The 19,140-nt window shown below is 37.1% G+C and overlaps 1 protein-coding gene across 3 annotated transcripts in view; it reads left to right on the top strand.

The window, feature by feature from the left end:
• LOC6041806 (mucin-5AC) overlaps positions 1-19,140 on the top strand; it is a 133,511-nt gene that overhangs the window by 86,635 nt on the left and 27,736 nt on the right. For all 3 annotated transcript variants that reach the window (XM_038266086.1, XM_038266085.1, XM_038266087.1), the window contains exon 4: positions 6,352-6,571. In XM_038266086.1, coding sequence (XP_038122014.1) covers positions 6,352-6,571 — 220 coding nt within the window. The remainder of the gene's footprint in view (positions 1-6,351; positions 6,572-19,140) is intronic.

The raw sequence follows: 19,140 nt of genomic DNA, 5'->3' as shown, positions 1-19,140 counted from the left end.
GCAGGGTTTTCCCAAGGAAGTAGTTGTCGCGTAATACAATAGACACCGGTGACACAATCGAACTTGGCGAGGGGGTTTCCCCCCTGAAATTGCAATCGAACTTCACTTTCTTTGGCCGTTTCTTTGGCTGACCGGGACCGGTCGATTGGATAACTAGCTTTTGTGCAGAAATGCCACTTTTAGTGGCCGGGTCAGACGGGGAAGCTTGAACAGAAGGGGGTCATTTGACACTCGTAAGTGCACACTCGGTGCTCGGTGGCAGTCAACGAGTACTTTGGACAATGAATCACCCGGGGATTAGTTGGCGAGCTTGAGCAGGTTCCGGTGCAAGTGAGCAACTTGCAGCAATATAGAGGAAATTCGCCTTTTTGCTTCAAATGCACAGATATTTGTAAGTGCATGGAATCCAATAGCTGGTTATTTGCGGAAAAGCAATATAATTTAAGGGCGGAACACAATTCTGAACCAATGGATTGCAAACGAAGCTAACTGATTGATGCAGGTTAAAATCAATAAAGGGTTGGAGATTTTCTAATCAATTTAATTGATCATTTGTTTTATCAAAGGGATCGTTCATCAAAAATTCAATTGAGATTTTTTAAACCTTAACCAATTCTCAAAATGTCCACAAAATGTGATATTACATTTCCAACCTTTGAAATTCGTACAGATTTCTCCAAATCGAAGACAAAATTGTTATTACTGAAAAACTGAAAAGAAACATTGATTTTCATTTGCCAGCAGACAACATACACAGTAAAACAAATCATGGTAAAATAACATCTAAAAAGGGGTACATCTTTTATGTCAGAAAAAAATCTTTAATTTTACCTCTAATAATGTGAAAATTTACATCTGGCAGGCGCTAGGAAAAATATTTGAAATTCAAAAAAAATAAACCTGTGAAAGTTATATCTAGCTTACTAAGTCTGCGCCCCAACCCGCACGGCCAACTGGCCGCTGTGAAAACTGAATGATCAAAGCCGATGCAGCTCTACGTATCTCGTATATCGTATGATCAGACAAATGTCGTCTCGAAAAATGCCACCGGGGCCGACTGAAATGGATGCTGAAAAGTTGAACTTTTCAGCACTTGTTTTGAAAAGTAACACTTTTCAACATTATTTTGTTTTAAACTGGTAATTGACAAAATACATGAGCATTTGACTTATAATTCCACTCAAAGGGTGTTTTTAGGAATTGCAAAAAATGTTGTATGGAACTCGTTGCAAAAATTATTTTTTTCAGCACTTGTCATATTTATCCAACTCGGTGAACATCGTTGGATAAATATATGACTCGCGCTGAAAAAATCTTCTTTTTGCAACTTGTTGCATAAACTACTATTTGCATCATTTGTTTCACCATACAAGTCTCAATTCAATTTTGCGGGCCGGTGATCTTACAAAAGAACTTGTGGATTTATTTAAAAAAAGCTGTACCTTCAGAAGGATTTTTTTGATCGACTTCGGCAAAGTTAATTAGAAAATCTTAAACATACATAGAGCAGTTCTCTAGGATTTCGGTCATTCGATTTTTTTTGTATTTTTTAATCCGACTGAAACTTTTTTGGTGCCTTCGGTATGCCCAAAGAAGCCATTTTGCATCATTAGTTTGTCCATATAATTTTCCATACAAATTTGGCAGCTGTCCATACAAAATGATGTATGAAAATTCAAAAATCTGTATCTTTTGAAGGAATTTTTGATCGATTTGGTGTCTTCGGCAAAGTTGTAGGTATGGATACGGACTACACTAGAAAAATAATACACGGTAAAAAAATTTGGTGATTTTTTATTTAACTTTTGTCACTAAAACTTGATTTACAAAAACACTATTTTTAATTTTTTTTTTTTGATATGTTTTAGAGGACATAAAATGCCAACTTTTCAGAAATTTCCAGGTTGTGCAAAAATCATGACCGAGTTATGACTGATTTTTCAAAAATCGAAATTTTGGTCGTAAAATTTTCAACTTCATTTTTCGATGTAAAATTAAATTTGCAATCAAAAGTACTTTAGTGAAATTTTGATAAAGTGCACCGTTTTCAAGTTATAGCCATATTTTTTGAAAATAGTCGCAGTTTTCATTTTTAAATTAGTGCACATGTTTGCCCAGTTTTGAAAAATATTTTTGAAAAGCTGAGAAAATTCTCTATATTTTGCTTATTCGGACTTTGTTGATACGACCTTTAGTTGCTGAGATATTGCAATGCAAAGGTTTAAAAACAGGAAAATTGATGTTTTCTAAGTCTCACCCAAACAACCCACCATTTTCTATCGTCAATATCTTAGCAACTAATGGTCCGATTTTCAATGTTAATATATGAAACATTTGTGAAATTTTCCGATCTTTTCGAAAAAAATATTTTCAAAATTTTCAAATCAAGACTAACATTTCAAAAAGGCCAAACATTCAATATTACGCCCTTTTAAAATGTTAGTCTTGATTTGAAAATTTTGAAAATATTTTTTTCGAAAAGATCGGAAAATTTCACAATTGTTTCATATATTAACATTGAAAATCGGACCATTAGTTGCTGAGATATTGACGATAGAAAATGGTGGGTTGTTTGGGTGAAACTTAGAAAACATCAATTTTCCTGTTTTTAAACCTTTGCATTGCAATATCTCAGCAACTAAAGGTCGTATCAACAAAGTCCGAATAAGCAAAATATAGAGAATTTTCTCAGCTTTTCAAAAATATTTTTTCAAAACTGGGCAAACATGTGCACTAATTTTAAAAATAAAAACTGCGACTATTTTCAAAAAAGTCACTTAAATATGGCTATAACTTGAAAACGGTGCACTTTATCAAAATTTCACTAAAGTACTTTTTGATTGCAAATTTGATTTTACATCGAAAAATGAAGTTGAAAAATTTTACGACCAAAATTTCGATTTTTTGAAAAAATCAGTATTGATTAAAAAATTCATAACTCGGTCAATGATTTTTTGCACAACCTGGAAATTTCTGAAAAGTTGGCATTTTATGTCCTCTAAAACATATCAAAAAATAAAAAAAATTAAAAATAGTGTTTTTTTGTAAATCAAGTTTTAGTGATAAAAAGTTAAATAAAAAAATCACCAAATTTTTTTTACCGTGTATTATTTTTTTCCAGTGTAGTCCGTATCCATACCTACAACTTTGCCGAAGACACCAAATCGATCAAAAAATTCCTTCAAAAGATACAGATTTTTGAATTTTCATACATCATTTTTGTATGGACAGCTGCCAAATTTGTATGGAAAATTATATGGACAAACTAATGATGCAAAATGGCTTCTTTGGGCATACCGAAGGCACCAAAAAAGTTTCAGTCGGATTAAAAAATACAAAAATTAAAATTGAAGAAAAAAGACCGATTTCGTAGAGAATTGCTCCATATTTTTACCCGAAATAAACCGCAAAAAAAATTAAAAAGGGGAGTCACATCGAAAAAAATTAAAGGATATATTTTTCAATTTCATGTTTAAAATCATTTTTAATAGTAGGGTAATTCTCCGCCAACTCACACAGCAGCTGGCCCGACCCCCCTCCGATTTGCGTGAAACTTTGTCCTAAGGGGTAACAAAACAAAAAAATATTGAAAAATGTTACTTTTCGATACTAGTGCCACTAGTTCAACTTTTCAGCAGCCATTTCAGTGCTGAAAAGTAGAACTTTTCGGCACTGGTAATGAAAGGTACTTATTTTCAATTCTGCTATTTTTGGTCGAGAAAAGTAGGCCGATTCGTTGCTCAAGAATGACAGGAAAAGTAAGTAGTTTCACGACGGAATTGCAAAAAAAAAATTTTTAGTTTTTTCTGGAATAAATTTTAACTATTTGCTTATCACCGTGAACAAAATTTTCTCAATGTTTTTTCTATGGCTGAAAAAGTCAGTTCATTGGTTACTTTAATATTTCAAAATGTGGTTTGCGAAAATGTTATCTGTTTTAGAGTGATTATACTGAGTGGTATCCACAGCTTTTAAGCTTATAAAAACATTTTAATTTGAAGTCTATGGCTTGCAAGTTTTAATAACATTTTTAAACAAACCGTAACTTGGAGCAATAAATCTTTATGTTTTTTTTTCAACGTTGTACAGTTCACAAATTGTCAAGTTTGTTTATTCAGATTTTTACCCGTTTTCACAAGCTTTTGAAAGCTCTTGGAAATTCTACTGGATGTATTTGTTTTGTAAGGAATTTAAAAATAATAATTGATAGTTATTTTTAAACTACCTAATTAATAATTTCAAAACCAAACTTACATTTGAATAAAAAGTGTTTAAAGCATTGGCCAAAGCAAAAAACAATTCAATTCAATTCATTAACCTACTTAAATATCCATATTATACGAAAAAATCCGGCCTGTGAAAATTCCACGAAAAGGGTCGACAAAATCCGTACGGTACGGAAAAAACAACATACAGTTGGTAGCTTTGAAAGATGAAAAATAAACTTGAAATAAACAATCGTAAATGGCTTTTTATTTTTACATAACAAATAAAAAAACAATTTACGAAGTAGAAGCATATTTTTAGAAGATTTTAGATTTTTAGAAGCATATTTTTTTTTTTTTAAATGAGCTTTCCACAGTGAGTGTTACCTAACTAACTTTTATTTCTCAACTGGCGATATCTTGGCGAAACTCTTTAAAAAAATAAGCTTTTGTGAAGATTTCAGTTAATTTCAATGAAAAAAAATAATTATTTCTTACATTGAAAATCTATCATAAACATATTCATGGCACATCCCGGCGTTTCAACGTCACGGATTTTTTTCATTATAATATCAAAACCATTCCAAAACTAATATGCTATTACACGGAAAAAAATCAATTCTCGAAATCGTGAATTATGTTCATGATTTTGAAAACCGCACAAGAATATATTCACATTTATAGTGCAAACCTGGATATTTTTTAAAGGTCCAATAAATTAAATTTTCAGTTTTTGCTTTTTGGGTGTTTTTAATACCCCTGACTCTAGGCGGTTTCAAAAACAACCAAAAATCAAAAATTGGAAATTTGGTTTATTGGACCTATTTAAAAAAAAAAAACTCCAGAAATGTACCATACTAATGAATAAATTCCTTTGTGGTTCTCAAATCCTTGAACAAAATTCACGATTACGAGAATTGTTTTTTTTTTTCTGTGTAGATATTTGAAAAAAGTATCATGCAATTCGAGAACTGTGTTCGTGGTTCCAAATTTCATGAACGCTTGTTCACGGTTTTGGGAATGGATTTTTTCAGTGTATTTTTTAAATGTATAGATTTTTTTTTCACCTGCGCCCCTCTAAAATGTTGGCTCTTTAATTCATTCCTGCTCTGAGCTGACCTATACCAATCTCTTCACTGCCAGTGCACTGGCTTCATGCCAAAACCTTGCCAGAGTTCACTGTAACATTTAATAATCGTGTGGAATATCATTTTGATACCGTGAACCGTGAATCACAGTATCTTTCCGTACGACGCATGTTTCCCCACACGAAGATCTCCAACAATTACCTCCAATTTTACCTCCCCATACAGCTTGAACCCAGAGAGAACACGGGGTTCATGGTTCATTGCCAGTCCTGACCTGTATTTTTTTGCCAGCCGACCCATACCACCGTGTGACGGTCACGTGTATCTATTTGCCGTCGTGTGGCACATCTCATCAAAAACCATCAATTTCCAGAATTGACGCCGCCGAAAAACGTTACTTTTGGAGGGGCAAAAAAGCCGGTTTGGGGGGTGCACTTGGCCTTCACGGCTGGCTGACTGGCGTTCATCAATCATAATTTCCAACTTTGTAAACAACGCGGGGCCAAATTTCGTGCCAAAGTGGCCAGTCACCGTTATTTTTTGAAAAATTCACACAACCAGTCCGGTGGAGGTCGGTGGCCTCTCGCGTTTCAAATTAAGTGCGACGGACCAACTCCTTACTACACTCTGTTCGGGCTGTTTTTTTGTTGGTTAATTTGCATGGCTTTAAACGTGATACTCTGTAATCGTTTCCGATTTCAAGTGGACGTTCGTTACAGCTTGTTCAACACGTTAAACTGGGTGCACTCTCATTACGAAGTTATTTGTTTTACCTTTTTTTTTGTTGATTCCTGAACGTACCTCTAAGCTACGCGGACTTGGAATTTATGCCTGCATCTCTTTGCGCGTTTCGCGAGCCGCGCTGATGATTGTATACAAATATATGCAAAACCGTCTTAATTATCAGCTTACTCTTTCATGTTTTGCAATTAAAATGTTTTCCCCCCTCTCCGAGATGTCATCCTGTCACATCTCGGCGGACCATCTCTGTTGAAAAACCTGCTGACACACCTCTCTGACTTATCTCTGTGTGCACTTTCTCTCTCCCTCTCTTGCAGTTCAAAATTCAATTTGACGATTCATTAACCTCGACGTTTGAGTACCCCTCGGAGACGTCACTGCTGGAGACGAATGGCTTTGATGCGTCCGCCGTGGCCGCCGCCGACAGGACACTGGACGTGGAGCCCAACAACGCCGGTGCTGGAGGTGGAGGAGGTGGTTTCCCAGACAACGGACTGCTGTCGCACAAGAACACCCTGCTGTCGTCGATGCCACTGGGTAAGTCTCACCCGGAGAGTCACTGAACTGTCCGGGTTCATTAGGTCGCTATTAGAGTGATATGTAGGTCGGGACGACCGGAACACACTGCACATATAGATCTGTCGTTTAGTTCTTTTGTAGTAACCTGCCAGGCTAGAGATCAATCAATCATCGTTTGTGGTGAAGCTTGAATACTTCATGCTGGAGGGTTTTGTAGAGTAATAAATAGCTACCTTCTTTCAAGGCTTTGAAATGTATTTATTACAAATAGTGCTATTATCGACAGTAATCTTTCATTCTCTGAAGGTGCTGTAATCTGCCAGTTTTAAAACAATATGTATCGAGTTGACTCATAATTTCGATTAGTCAAGTTGTTTATTTTTACTCAATGTTTAAAAAAAAACATAAAATTTCAACTCTCGAAAAACAACATCAAACTCAACCAGAAAATTATATTAATTGTACTTGAATACTTATTGAAACTATGGTGCTACTTTTAGATCTCAAAATGCTTCTTTTGCACTATTTTTGGAAGGGCATTACAATGATTTCAACCTTATTAGAAATTAATCAAAATGTCGGCCTACAATGACAACCTATTTCTAGTTAATTTATATTAAGTTCTAAGCGCCCTTTCTAAAGAAAGTCGATATTTGATCGATTTTCAATCAAATTAATATTTAGCCCTCTTGAAATGTTAGCTCGGATTCCAAAGTATTTTTTTCGAATGGATAACTTTATCGAATTCCTGTAAAGTACAATTGAATGCAAATTGATTTTACATTGTAAATAGAAGTCAAAAAAAATTTCGAGTCGAATTTAAATTTTTCTATCAAACCTTTTTTTTAATCAAAACTCGGCGGCAAAAACTTTGGCTCAAACTGGCAAAACATACGGATTTTGGGAAATTAGATTTTTAAGCTACCTAATTTAAAAATCGACTGAAAAAATGCGTGTACCTTTTTTATAGTTCTCAACAATACACCGACAACTTTGCCGAAGACAACAAATCGATCAGCAAAATTCCTCCAAAGGATACAGATTTTAAAAATTGGAAAATATGATTTTTTGTACGGCCAGCTGCCAAAAATAAAACCCAAAAATAAAAAAAAATCAAAATTAATTTATTGAACCTTTTTAGAATTAATAAAGCCTTCAACTTTCAATTGGAAAAGCTAGGTAACTACCTGTTTGATTTTCAAAATTTTCCAATCTTTCGAAAAAAATATTTTCAAAAATTTTATATCAAAAGGGTATGGTTTTACCTTTTATGAAATGTAATGCTTTATTTTAAAGATTTGAAAATATTTGTAATCTAAAGATTAGAAATATTGTAAATTTTATATGTACAATGGACATACATAAACACTTTGAAAAATATCAAAACCATGCAATTTTTATCATAAAATTAACCCATTTAGGCTATAACTTGAAAAAAGTTATGTAAAAATGAAAAAAATGTACTCTTCCAATAAAACAAGCATCATTTTTTAAATGCATTTATTTCATTCTAATTATTTTTACTCCTTTGCTTTGGAATAAAAGTTAACATTTTGCCTAAAATTGTTTAAAACTTGTTTTGTTATTAAATTTTATTTTAACTTATTAATATTAAATTTTTTAGTTAAAAATTGTCCCAAGAATCTGATATTTTTTTTCATAATTAAATCAATTTACACTGAGAAAATCATCACATTTTAAAATCATTTTTGTAATTAAAGTTAGCTAGCTTTTGAAACTTTTCAAAATTTTATAAAAAAAAAATCTTTTTAAAGTACTTTGAACACTTCTCTACCACGGTATGTATGGTTCCATATCCATTCCGGAAGTATTTTATTTCTACTCTTCATTTTGCCGACAAATCTCAAACCAATCAAAGTCAAAGGCTATCAATGTCACTCCGGTTTATGGTATTTATGTGAGAGTGTAACTTGTTTCTGGAGTTACAACTTTGCATTACAAAATATCGATCAGAAAATTAAAAAAAACTTTCATCAAAAAATAATGTCATTGTATCAACTGAATCCGTAGAAATTTGTTCAAAATAGAATAAATAATTGAAAATGTTTCTATTTTTGTAATCATGTAATCGTTTTAGGAACCCAGAGTGCATAGTTGGCAAAGGAAGCGCGTGGTCGTAAAAAATATTCGGAGTGAAAAGTGATTTTTTGTGATTTTCAAAGCCCTTCCTATATCATCGTTGATCGGAAGGCACGGCGTCGGGTGGATTGTGTTTAAATTTTTCGAATTAGGTTTTATTTTTTTGCGGTGAAAAAGCCATTTCTATATAATGATCGTAAGACGCACTGACAATTCGGATCGTTGAGTTCCTAGTGGAGCAAAATAACTGTGATTTTGTGTGTTAACCAGAAAGACCTTCCCATAGCATCGTTGCTCGGAAGGCTCGCCGACGGTTCTGTTATGAAAGTCCTCCCCACAGCGTCGTAGCTCGGGGGTGGCATCGAAAAGCCAATACCTTATCCTACTAACCCAAAAAAAATTAATCACGTGATGCTTGAAGGAGATGCTGTGGATTCAACGGTCTCAAGCGGTATCAACAAGTATATAGCGAAAAACTATGATTCCTCCCTTTCGTTGAACTGCAGGCTTCTTGGGAGAGCGCCGGTATTGACTAAAAAGTAGGGTTCTTCAGCGGTTAAACAGTGAACGGATGGTTGGCTCCCACTGATCATTTTTGATTCATTGTTTAACTTCAGCTGATCTGTCAATAACGGAGTAGCAGCTCATTGGCAGTCAGCCATGCTCATGCTCATGCTCATGTAATTGTTTTAGGAACCCAAACTCCTTTCGAATACCAATAAATTAAATTATTACTGTCCTTTTCAAAACTAGTGACCTAAACCTTGCCGTACTAAATCATTTTTTTTTTTAATAACCTGTATCTTTTTGAGATCATTTCCTAGCACTTTACGATATTTTTTGCAATTCCGTCGTGAAATTACTTACTTTTCCTGTCTTTCTTGAACGACGAAATAGCCTACTTTTCTGTACCAAAAATAACAGAATCGAATAGCAACACTTTTCAAAATAAATGCTGAAAAGTTCTTCTTTTCAGCACTCAAATGGGTGCTGAAAAGTTGAACTTTTCAGCACTTGTTTCGAAAAGTAACACTTTTCAACATTTTTTGATTTAAACGATTTATTGACAAAATACATGAAAATTTGACATAAAATTTCACTCAGTGTGTGTTTTTTGGAATTGCAAAAAATGTTGTATGGAACTCGTTGCAAAACTTGATTTTTTCAGCACTCTTCGTATTTATCCAACTCGGTGAACCTCGTTGGATAAATGTACGACTCGTGCTGAAAAAATCCTCTTTTTGCAACTTGTTGCATAAACTACTATTGCAAATTTGTTCCTCGGATCAAAACCTATGAGAAATCTCTAAGACGAGAAAATTTTATCCGTTTGAGGAAAACTTTCTAGAAGAAGAGTTTGAAAGTGAAAAATAATTCAATTAAAACTTTTGTCTTTTCATATACTCGTGAACCACGCTTATGCCCATCCATCTACTGAAATTTAGTGATGCTCAGTGATCACGATCAGGTCACTGACCTATGACGGTTGAGAGACCAATTTATAGCTGATTGTTTGAAGCAGATGCTAGAAGCTTGCTGGGCGAGCTTTGCGAGTGGCTTAGAATCAGAATAATTAAGCACAGCTCGAGAGATGTAGAAACGTGAGTTGTGTATTAATTAACGCCTCATCGACTCGGGAGTGTTCCGGATGCTTTTCGGAACAAAGAAATTTAGAGCAGATAATAATTAAATGTTTTGAAAAAAGCAGGAAGTGGACTTTTGGGGACCAGCGGCTCCGGGACAAAGACTTGAAAGACTGCCTGAACTGACTTCTCGTTGGCATGAACAAAGGATTTAACGGAATAGCAATGGTAATTTTGTTCGGTGTAGATCTTTTTTTATGTGAGCTAATTAAGGAAATGAAATACAATTCTTCCAGAACATTTGAGGCTTAAAATGCATTTGGAAATCATTTTTTGATTGCTTTTGATAATTGCATTCTACATCCGAATAAAACGATAATGTCTAGAACAATGCAATTTTAACTTGGAGTTGTCACATCAGCGTACCTAAAACAAATCCTTCAAGCCATACATCCTATCCAAAGTATTTCCAGAGGCAATTTACTTCACCCCATAAATTGCTTTTTCGTGGAAGTGCTGCGACAAAACTCGGAGTTCCCCAATCAGCAAAAAGCTTTTACCGCAAATTAAGTCACTAACTTACACCTCTTTGCAAAAATCCAGCCTTTGACTACACAATTCAACATAGTTAACAGTCGGATGCATAAAAAGCACATGCTGCCAGGAACTTTTGCTGATGCTGTTCAGGGTGTGTGTGTGTGTGTATAAAGTGTAAAATTGCCACCCATTTCGGTTTGGAGCGAACCCCGCACCCCGCCCTAGGCCACATGCACAGTCGAAACTAGCTAACGAATGCTTCCCCCCTCCCTCAGGTTCTGCGGTAAAATTGTCAGTGTACTGTATGCTCTCTGTTCGGTGGTGTAGTTAAAACCATCAAAGCTCGCTCGCCGGTGTGCCCTTTTGGCTAATTTCACCGTTCGCTGATTCTCATCAGCCATATTTTATACACCCCGCGTTGTGTGTCTCGTTAACCCTGACCACCACCAGAGGGGAGAGGTTAAACGGTTTGTTCCGAGATGACCGCTTTTGGGGTCAACGCTTAATGAACAACTTTTCACCTAATTTATGTTTGAAATTAATCGTTGCACGCGTTTTGCTGCTCCCGCAAATCATTTAGTCAAAAGTTCAACTGCGGTCCAGAATTATTATTGCCAGCTCAATAGGAAAGTCGAACGACCTCGACACAAAGCTGTGAAACCGCAGAATAGTGTTTGGGACAGAATTGAACACTGCCGCACAGCTGGTGTTACTGTTTGGTAAAAGTGTGAAAGAATGGACTGCCCGCCGTGCTGTGAACCCGGTTCCTGCAAATCCAGCTTCCAGCTTCTTTCTTTCTTTTCTTGAAGTTGAATGCTGGTCAGGGGTGCCCGATGTTTTCAAGTTATAGATTTCTTAATATATTCAATTTATATTTATTTTTACTTTTCGATTCGAAACGGATGTGGTTTTTGGTATGGATTAAAGAATGTCCAAAAAACCTTTCTGGAGTTTTTTTTTTTTTTGAAAAGGTCCTATAAACCAAATTTTCAATTTTTGCTTTTTGGGTGTTTCTTATTCCAAAATTTTCAATATAACTGCTCTTTTAATATAACTGCTCTTGTTTAAAAAAAATGGAAAATCTCACAAAAATATCATTTAATCAACTTTTGCAACCTTTGAGCCATAAAAAAGTATTAAGAAAAACTCTTACATTTCAAAAGAGCGTAATAGTGAATATTATATTAAGACCTTTTCGAAATGTTAGTCTTAATTTCAAAGTTTTTAAATATATATATATATATATTTTTTTTTCAAATAGACCAAATTTTTTTTACAAATGTTAGCATTGAAAATTTTGAAACCATTTGTTGCTGAGAACAAAGGGAACTGTTTGGATGATACTTGAAAAACTAAAATTTTCTCGTTTCTTCTTATTTTACCCTCTGTATTTCAGCAACCAGGTCCAATCTTCAAACTTTTCAGTAATTTTCAGTAATGGAAAATCATAGACACTATTTTTTTTTTAAATTAAACTTTAAGGAGCCATATCTTGGAAACGGTGCACTGTATACAAAATCTTCAGATTATTTTTCGTTTGCGAATGATAACGTCATGATTCGAAATCCGGACACTTAGTAGCATATCAGTTTTGTTATAACTGGCAAAAAATCATGTAATAAGTAAGAAATGTAGAAATATCATCAGAATGTAGTATAAACAGTTCATTTAAAGAGAATGCATGCAAAATATGTCTTTTCTAACCATTTTTCCTCACAATTTCCAAATTAAAATGACTTGTTGTGCTCCGAATCCCGGACACTGATAAAAGTTGATTCAAAATCCGGACACTTTTGATTCGAATTCCGGACACTCGTTTTTACTTATGAATCGCACAAATTTGGGCCAACATTTTAGTGAATGGCATTGTTTAGGTATCAAATAAGATGTTAACATCAAAACAATTGATATTTTGTATAAATAATTGCTAGAATTTAAGGAAATCAGAACCAAAAAAATGTTTCACAGTTTTGGTAATCACATGATTCAATTTAATTTAATTGTTTTAGCATTGGCCACAGTGTCCAAACATATTTGAAATGAAAGTTGATGTTAAAAATCATCAAATAACACAGTTTAGACAATAATTGTGCGAACTTATATCCTCATAATTGATAAAACAAGATGAAGTGTCCGGGTTTCGAAGCGTCCGGGAATTCGAATCATGATGTTATTGTACACTAAAAACTGAAATTATTTTTTTACCAAACGCGGCCGCAAAACATGCCACATAATTTAAAAATTGAAAAAATACAAATTTTGAGAAATTGATTTTTTGTAAAAAAATGTAAGGCCGTTGCAAATATTTTTCAAATTTTATGTCGTCCACCCCCTTTCAAAATAAGTCTGAAAAATTAGGCGGCAAAAAAATATTATTTTTTTTAATAAAAAAAAATGGTAATGGAAATACAAGTTTAATCAACTGAGAACAATCTAAAATGCCATTTTCTGCATTGAAAATCATATTTAGCATGTTTGGGCTCGTTTAAAATTATTTTGAACTTTTATGAAATTCTCACAATAATAAAATTTTCGTCAATACTTAAAAATTTTGAAAATTAATGATTGCAAAACAATTGGACTGATGTTGAATGCATGTTCGGCCAGAGCCCGACTTTGAATTTCCTACGTTGTGTTACTGTTGTTGTCCAAGCACGTAGAATCTCCAAATTGAATAGAAAAAAAAAACAATCGTTTGATTTGACTGCTGAGCCAACCGTCTCGGACGGTGGTCAGCGCGCGAAGAGGCAGAAAAGCTTTATTGTTCTGTTCTGATCAGTACAAAAGTAGTAAGGAAGTAAACACAGGGGACGGACACAAATGCCGTCTTGCACGAACAATGCATTTTAAAACACTTTTTTTCATTCAAATGTTGACACCGTGGCCTCTAATTCAATTTTTTTAACTTTGAGATTGAATCCAGACTTTTTTCCAAAAAAAAATCAAAAATTATTGCAGAATCAAAAAAATATTGTGTTTTAATTATTCAAAATATAATCCAAACGAGACTTTCAAAAGTTTTTAAATACTGCTCATTATGCATTTTAAAGTGATAAAATTTATACTTTTTCATATTTTCTCACTTTTAACCTTATGTATACGATTTTTTGTCGCACATCCTTCGAAAACGTGTATCTTGTCCCTGTACAATTATAAAAGTTATGGCTGAATATGTTGATTATAAATTACTTCTCGAACATCAGATATAATTGTTTCAGTCGAAAATAGATTGAAAAAAAATATATTGAAAAAGCGCCCAAAATTTTAAAAACTGAATCAACGAATCAACGAGTCTTTTGATACTTGTCAAAAATGATTAAAATAATCACAAAAAATTCGAAAAATTCTGATAACTCGTTAAAAACACATGCTCCTTATGTTTGTAGATATTTTTTTTGTTTTTTTTTCTGCTCTACAACTTTGTAGAACATTGTTACCCTCTAAAAACTAACCATGCAAAGTAAGAAATTAGCACGTAATTTTATTATTTTTGTTCTAAATGGAAAAAATAGCTCGCTGGGATATTTCGGATCAAAATCAAATATTTAAAAAAAAAATTACATAAAAAATCCCATAAAATGACATGTCTCACGATTTTTGACGAATTTTGAGTAACCCATCAAATTGGGTGTCCACAAAAGTTCCTTTGACACCAAATTTCTATATCTTCATCGTTTTGAGCTACATATCTCAAAACGAAAGGGGTCGTACAGCCCCTCCGTCACGAAATGTCGAAAAAAGATTCGTTTGGGCAAAGTTTCACGGGGTCAGGGCTACTTTTTCCGATTTCTGTGAGTTGGCGGAAAAATTAAAAAAAGGCGTTTTAAACTGAAATTTCGTAACAATTGCTTAGTACGATGTGAGCAAGCGAATTTTGTCAAAAGAATTGCTAAATAATTTGTTTGAATAGTGAGAAACAGCAGATGGGATGGTGTAGGAGCGCTAGGCCCGGCTCCAGGAGGGCTTTTGATTGTCCAACCTTTCCACTGTGTTGCAGGGAATTCCGTGGCACAACACAGCTTCAAGGCGACAATCGGCGAGTGGACTGTATTCACAACGACTTTCTTCCAGTGGACTCCTTTGGCCAGGATGCAAGAAAACAGCTTGTTTCACGATGTTAACTTCTATATTTACAAGCTTAAACTGACTTACGGACTAACAAATTCATTTGGTTTTTAAGCATAAATTTTCGGGCAAATTTGCCGAATCTTCTTCATTCTTGCAACGAAAAAGTATTCTTATTATTTAATCTCCTATCGGGTGCGCAATCCTTCTTCCCTAAACCATGTACACGCCACTTCTTCTTTTCATTCATTCATTTCTTTCATTCCTACTCCCTGCTCTCCTATTGGTCTGTTTGCGCAAGCTGCCTACTCAAACGCGCGCTGCGCGTCCTTGAGCCTATTGTGTGCTGTGAAATACATGAATGAAACATGTGTGAAAGGAAAGGACACGAATGGTGAGTTGGTATGCGGTTATTTACATGCTGCTGTTTCCTTTCTTCTTCAATATGTGGCGTGTATGTGCGGGTACATTTGTGTTGTGTTATGTGCTTAAACAATAGAAGGATTAACTGACACTGTGGAAATGGATGGATTATTCTTGCAAATTTACTCTACCTGACACTGTTAGAAAAATCATATGGGTTGGAAACTATTTCTTTTAAGATTAAAATCATTTCTTGGGCAAATTAAATCTACTTTGGCGTTGGCGCCAACATACTCCCGCCGGGCAGAGATGGAATCTCTGTGACCTTAACCAAATTAGCATTATCAATGATTGGCAGAACAGCAATCTTATGGATTGCCCGCTTGTACACTACTGTGCCGATCTGTACTTCGACCGTACGCACCAAATCATCTTTCCCGGGGAAGGTTTTTGTGATTTTTCCCAACTTCCACACCTGCACAGGCGCATCTTTTTCTTCTAGCAAGACAATCATACCTGGTTTGATGTTGGCGGATTTAACTCGATTCTTACCGCGGGGTTGAAGGGTTTGCAAATAATCGCGATGCCACTTTCTCCAAAACTCATCGCGCAATCGTTGCATGTACTGCCAACGATTGAGCCGATTTATCTGAACACCTTCACAACTGGGTTCAGGTACGGCGGTCAGGGGACGACCAATCAAAATGTGTCCGGGGGTGAGAATCTCTGAATCATTAGGTTCGGAAGAGGTAGCATAGAGAGGACGTGAATTTAAAATTCCTTCTATCTGAGTCAGAACTGTAGCGTACTCTTCGAAGGACAACTTGGCTTCCTTGAGAGTTCTCTTCAAATGAAATTTGGTGCTCTTAACGGCGGCTTCCCAAATACCACCAAAGTTGGGGGCTTCGGGGGGAATCAACGACCAATTAATTTCACGAGGCTGACAGAACTGAGCGATTTCATCGACTGTGACTTGGGACTTCAACAATTCATAGAGCTCATGTAGCTCGGTTTTCGCTCCGCGGAAATTGGTTCCATTATCGGAGTGGATTTCTCGGGGAGTCCTCGACGACCTACGAAGCGTTTCAGAGCTGCGAGAAAAGTCTCTGTACTCATATCTGAAACGAGTTCCAAATGTACGGCTCGAGTGACCATACAAACAAACACCGAGATGTAAGCTTTACGATCTTGGGCTTGTATCGACCTTCCTTGACATAAACTGGACCTGCGTAATCCACACCTGTGACCTCGAACGGCAGAGCTTGGTTGACACGATATGCAGGAAGATTTCCCATCAACTGACTAGCGACCTTCGGGCGAGCCTGAAAACACGTGACGCAACGATGGGTGATTCTGCGAACTGACGACCTTCCGTCGATCAGCCAAAATCTTGTCTTCAAAGCAGCGATCAGACTCTTGGGACCAACATGCAAATTTTCTTCATGATAAGCGCGAATCAAAAGGTCAACTACAGGGTGTTTCGGTAAAATGTAGGGGTGTTTGGAGTGAAACAACAGCGAGGATTGCTGAAGCCGACCTCCAACTCTCAAGACACCGTCCTGGTAGAACGGGTGCAAACCTGCAATCTTCTTGCACGGTTCGTCATTCTGAACACGGTGGATTTCGTCACTGAGTGCTTCGTGCTGAATAATCTTTACGATCAGTTCCAGCGAAGCGCGCAACTCAGGGATCGTTGGGTGAATCATGAACACTCGACAAGACGGATCTTTCTGACGACAATTTTGGATGAAACGCTGCACGTATGCCATCACACGCTGCAGCTTTCTGAACGAACTGAACCTTGTAAACACCGGAAGCTGGTCTTCATTGAACACTGGGGTTGCAATGATCGGACCAAGCTTCAACTCGGGGAGTTCATCATCTGGAATTTCTGGGGATTTCCTCATCATACACTTCGATTCTCAGGAAGAATGGGCCTTCCCAGAACTCGGACTTCGACATTAGAGCCTCGGGAAGCATGCCTCTGGAAACAATATCAGCGGGGTTGTCCTTTGACCTGACATATTTCCAAATAAATCCTGCGGTGAGCTCAAGAATATTGGCAACTCTATTTCGGACGAACACATCGAGCTTCGCCAAGGACTTCTTAAGCCACGCGAGGACAACCTGACTGTCAGTCCAAAGTACGACTTGGCTTACCTTAAACTTGACAGTCTCGAGAACTCTAACCATCATGCGAGCCAACAGTTCACACGCCATCAACTCTTTGCGGTGAATGTTGAGATCTTTCTTGGGCGAACAAACTCTTGATTTGCTGCAGAGGAGGCGAAGTTGAGCTCTACCGTCGGACAAGATGCATCGGACGTAAATGTTTGCACCGTAAGCAACAACGGAAGCGTCGGAAAATCCATGAAGCTCAATCGCGACAGTCGACGTGCTGATAACATAGCGTGGAATCCGAATTTCACTAACCTTGGGGAGGGCTCTACGGAAACACAACCACGACGCCAGAAGATCTCCTTCGACCTTAGCGTCCCATGGCAACTCAATCAACCACAACTTCTGCATGTAAAGCTTCGCAACAACAATCACGGGGGATAGAAATCCGATGGGATCAAACAACCTGCCGATTTCAGAGAAAATACTTCGCTTGGTGAATTCGGTGACAGCTTTTGGAAGACGCACCACGAACATAAATTCGTCAGACTGGGGACACCATGTCAGACCCAGTGCCTTGACGACCTCGTTTCCTTGATCGAGACACACAAGTTTCTCGCGATCAGATTCGGGAACATTACTCAACACTTCCTGGCAATTCGAGCTCCATTTGTGGACACGAAAACCTCCAGACTCAAGCATCTTTCGAATCTGCCGCTGGACGACTACAGCTTCGTCAGCGGAACTAGCACCGGAAAGGATATCATCGACATAACAATCATCACGAACCACCTCAGCTGCTAGCGGAAACTTCTCTCTTTCATCCTGACACAACTGAACAAGACATCTGGTCGAGAGGAACGGGGCAGCTGCTGTACCGTAAGTTGCCGTCTGTAACTCCAGCACGCGAATCGGCTTTGAAGAGTCACTCCTCCACAGAATTCTCTGGAACCTCGTCTGAGACGAGTCGATAAGCACTTGCCGATACATTTTTTCAATATCGGCAGTGAATGCAATGGGGTTTTTACGAAATCTGAGGAGGATACTGAACAAATCACTTTGGACCGGCTTTCCAACGTGGAGAACCTCGTTGAGCGACTTCGCCGTAGAACCTTGCTTGGCCGACGCGTCGAACACTACTCGCAGTTTCGTGGTCGAGCTCGTCGGCCTCAGGACGGCGTGGTGGGGCATGTAGTACCGATGCTGGTCTACATCCTTGGACTCATCAACCTCACGACAATGACCAAGGGATTCATACTCATCAATGAACTTAGCATACTGCTGCTTCAGACTTGGTTCTCTGTTGAGACGGCGCTCCAACAGCAGGAACCGACGAAGAGCGAGCGAACGGTTGTCTGGCAACCCTGAAACATCTCCACGAAACGGTAATCTAACAACAAATCGACCTGACGGCAAACGACTATGCGTTTCCACGAACAACTTCTCACATTCATCAACATCAGAGGGTGGGGGCGTTGGATCGGCAAGATCCTCGACCTCCCAAAACTTGGAAATCGTTTGATTCAGCACATCCAACGAAGCGTTGTTCGCGATGTGTGAATGGTTCACAGAATTCTCGATTTCGCCGGAAAATACCCAGCCGAAATGAGTTTCGCGCAACTCTGGCAGACCGTCTGCCAGGTGCAGCTGTCCTGACTTAAGCAGGCTGAAAAACATGGAGGCACCAATCAACATATCAATTCTCTCGGGGACATTGAACTTTGGATCCGCAAGTTGGATTCCCACTGGGATCGACCAGGAGGAAACATCAATCTTCGATCCGGGGATGATTCCAGTCACCTTTGGAACCACCAGACATGT

The sequence above is a fragment of the Culex quinquefasciatus genome, chromosome 3 (assembly GCF_015732765.1).
Source record: "Culex quinquefasciatus strain JHB chromosome 3, VPISU_Cqui_1.0_pri_paternal, whole genome shotgun sequence".
In the NCBI taxonomy this organism is placed as follows: domain Eukaryota; kingdom Metazoa; phylum Arthropoda; class Insecta; order Diptera; family Culicidae; genus Culex; species Culex quinquefasciatus.
The sequence above is the reverse complement of the archived record's forward strand: the minus strand, read 5'-3'. Positions and strand labels throughout refer to the sequence as shown.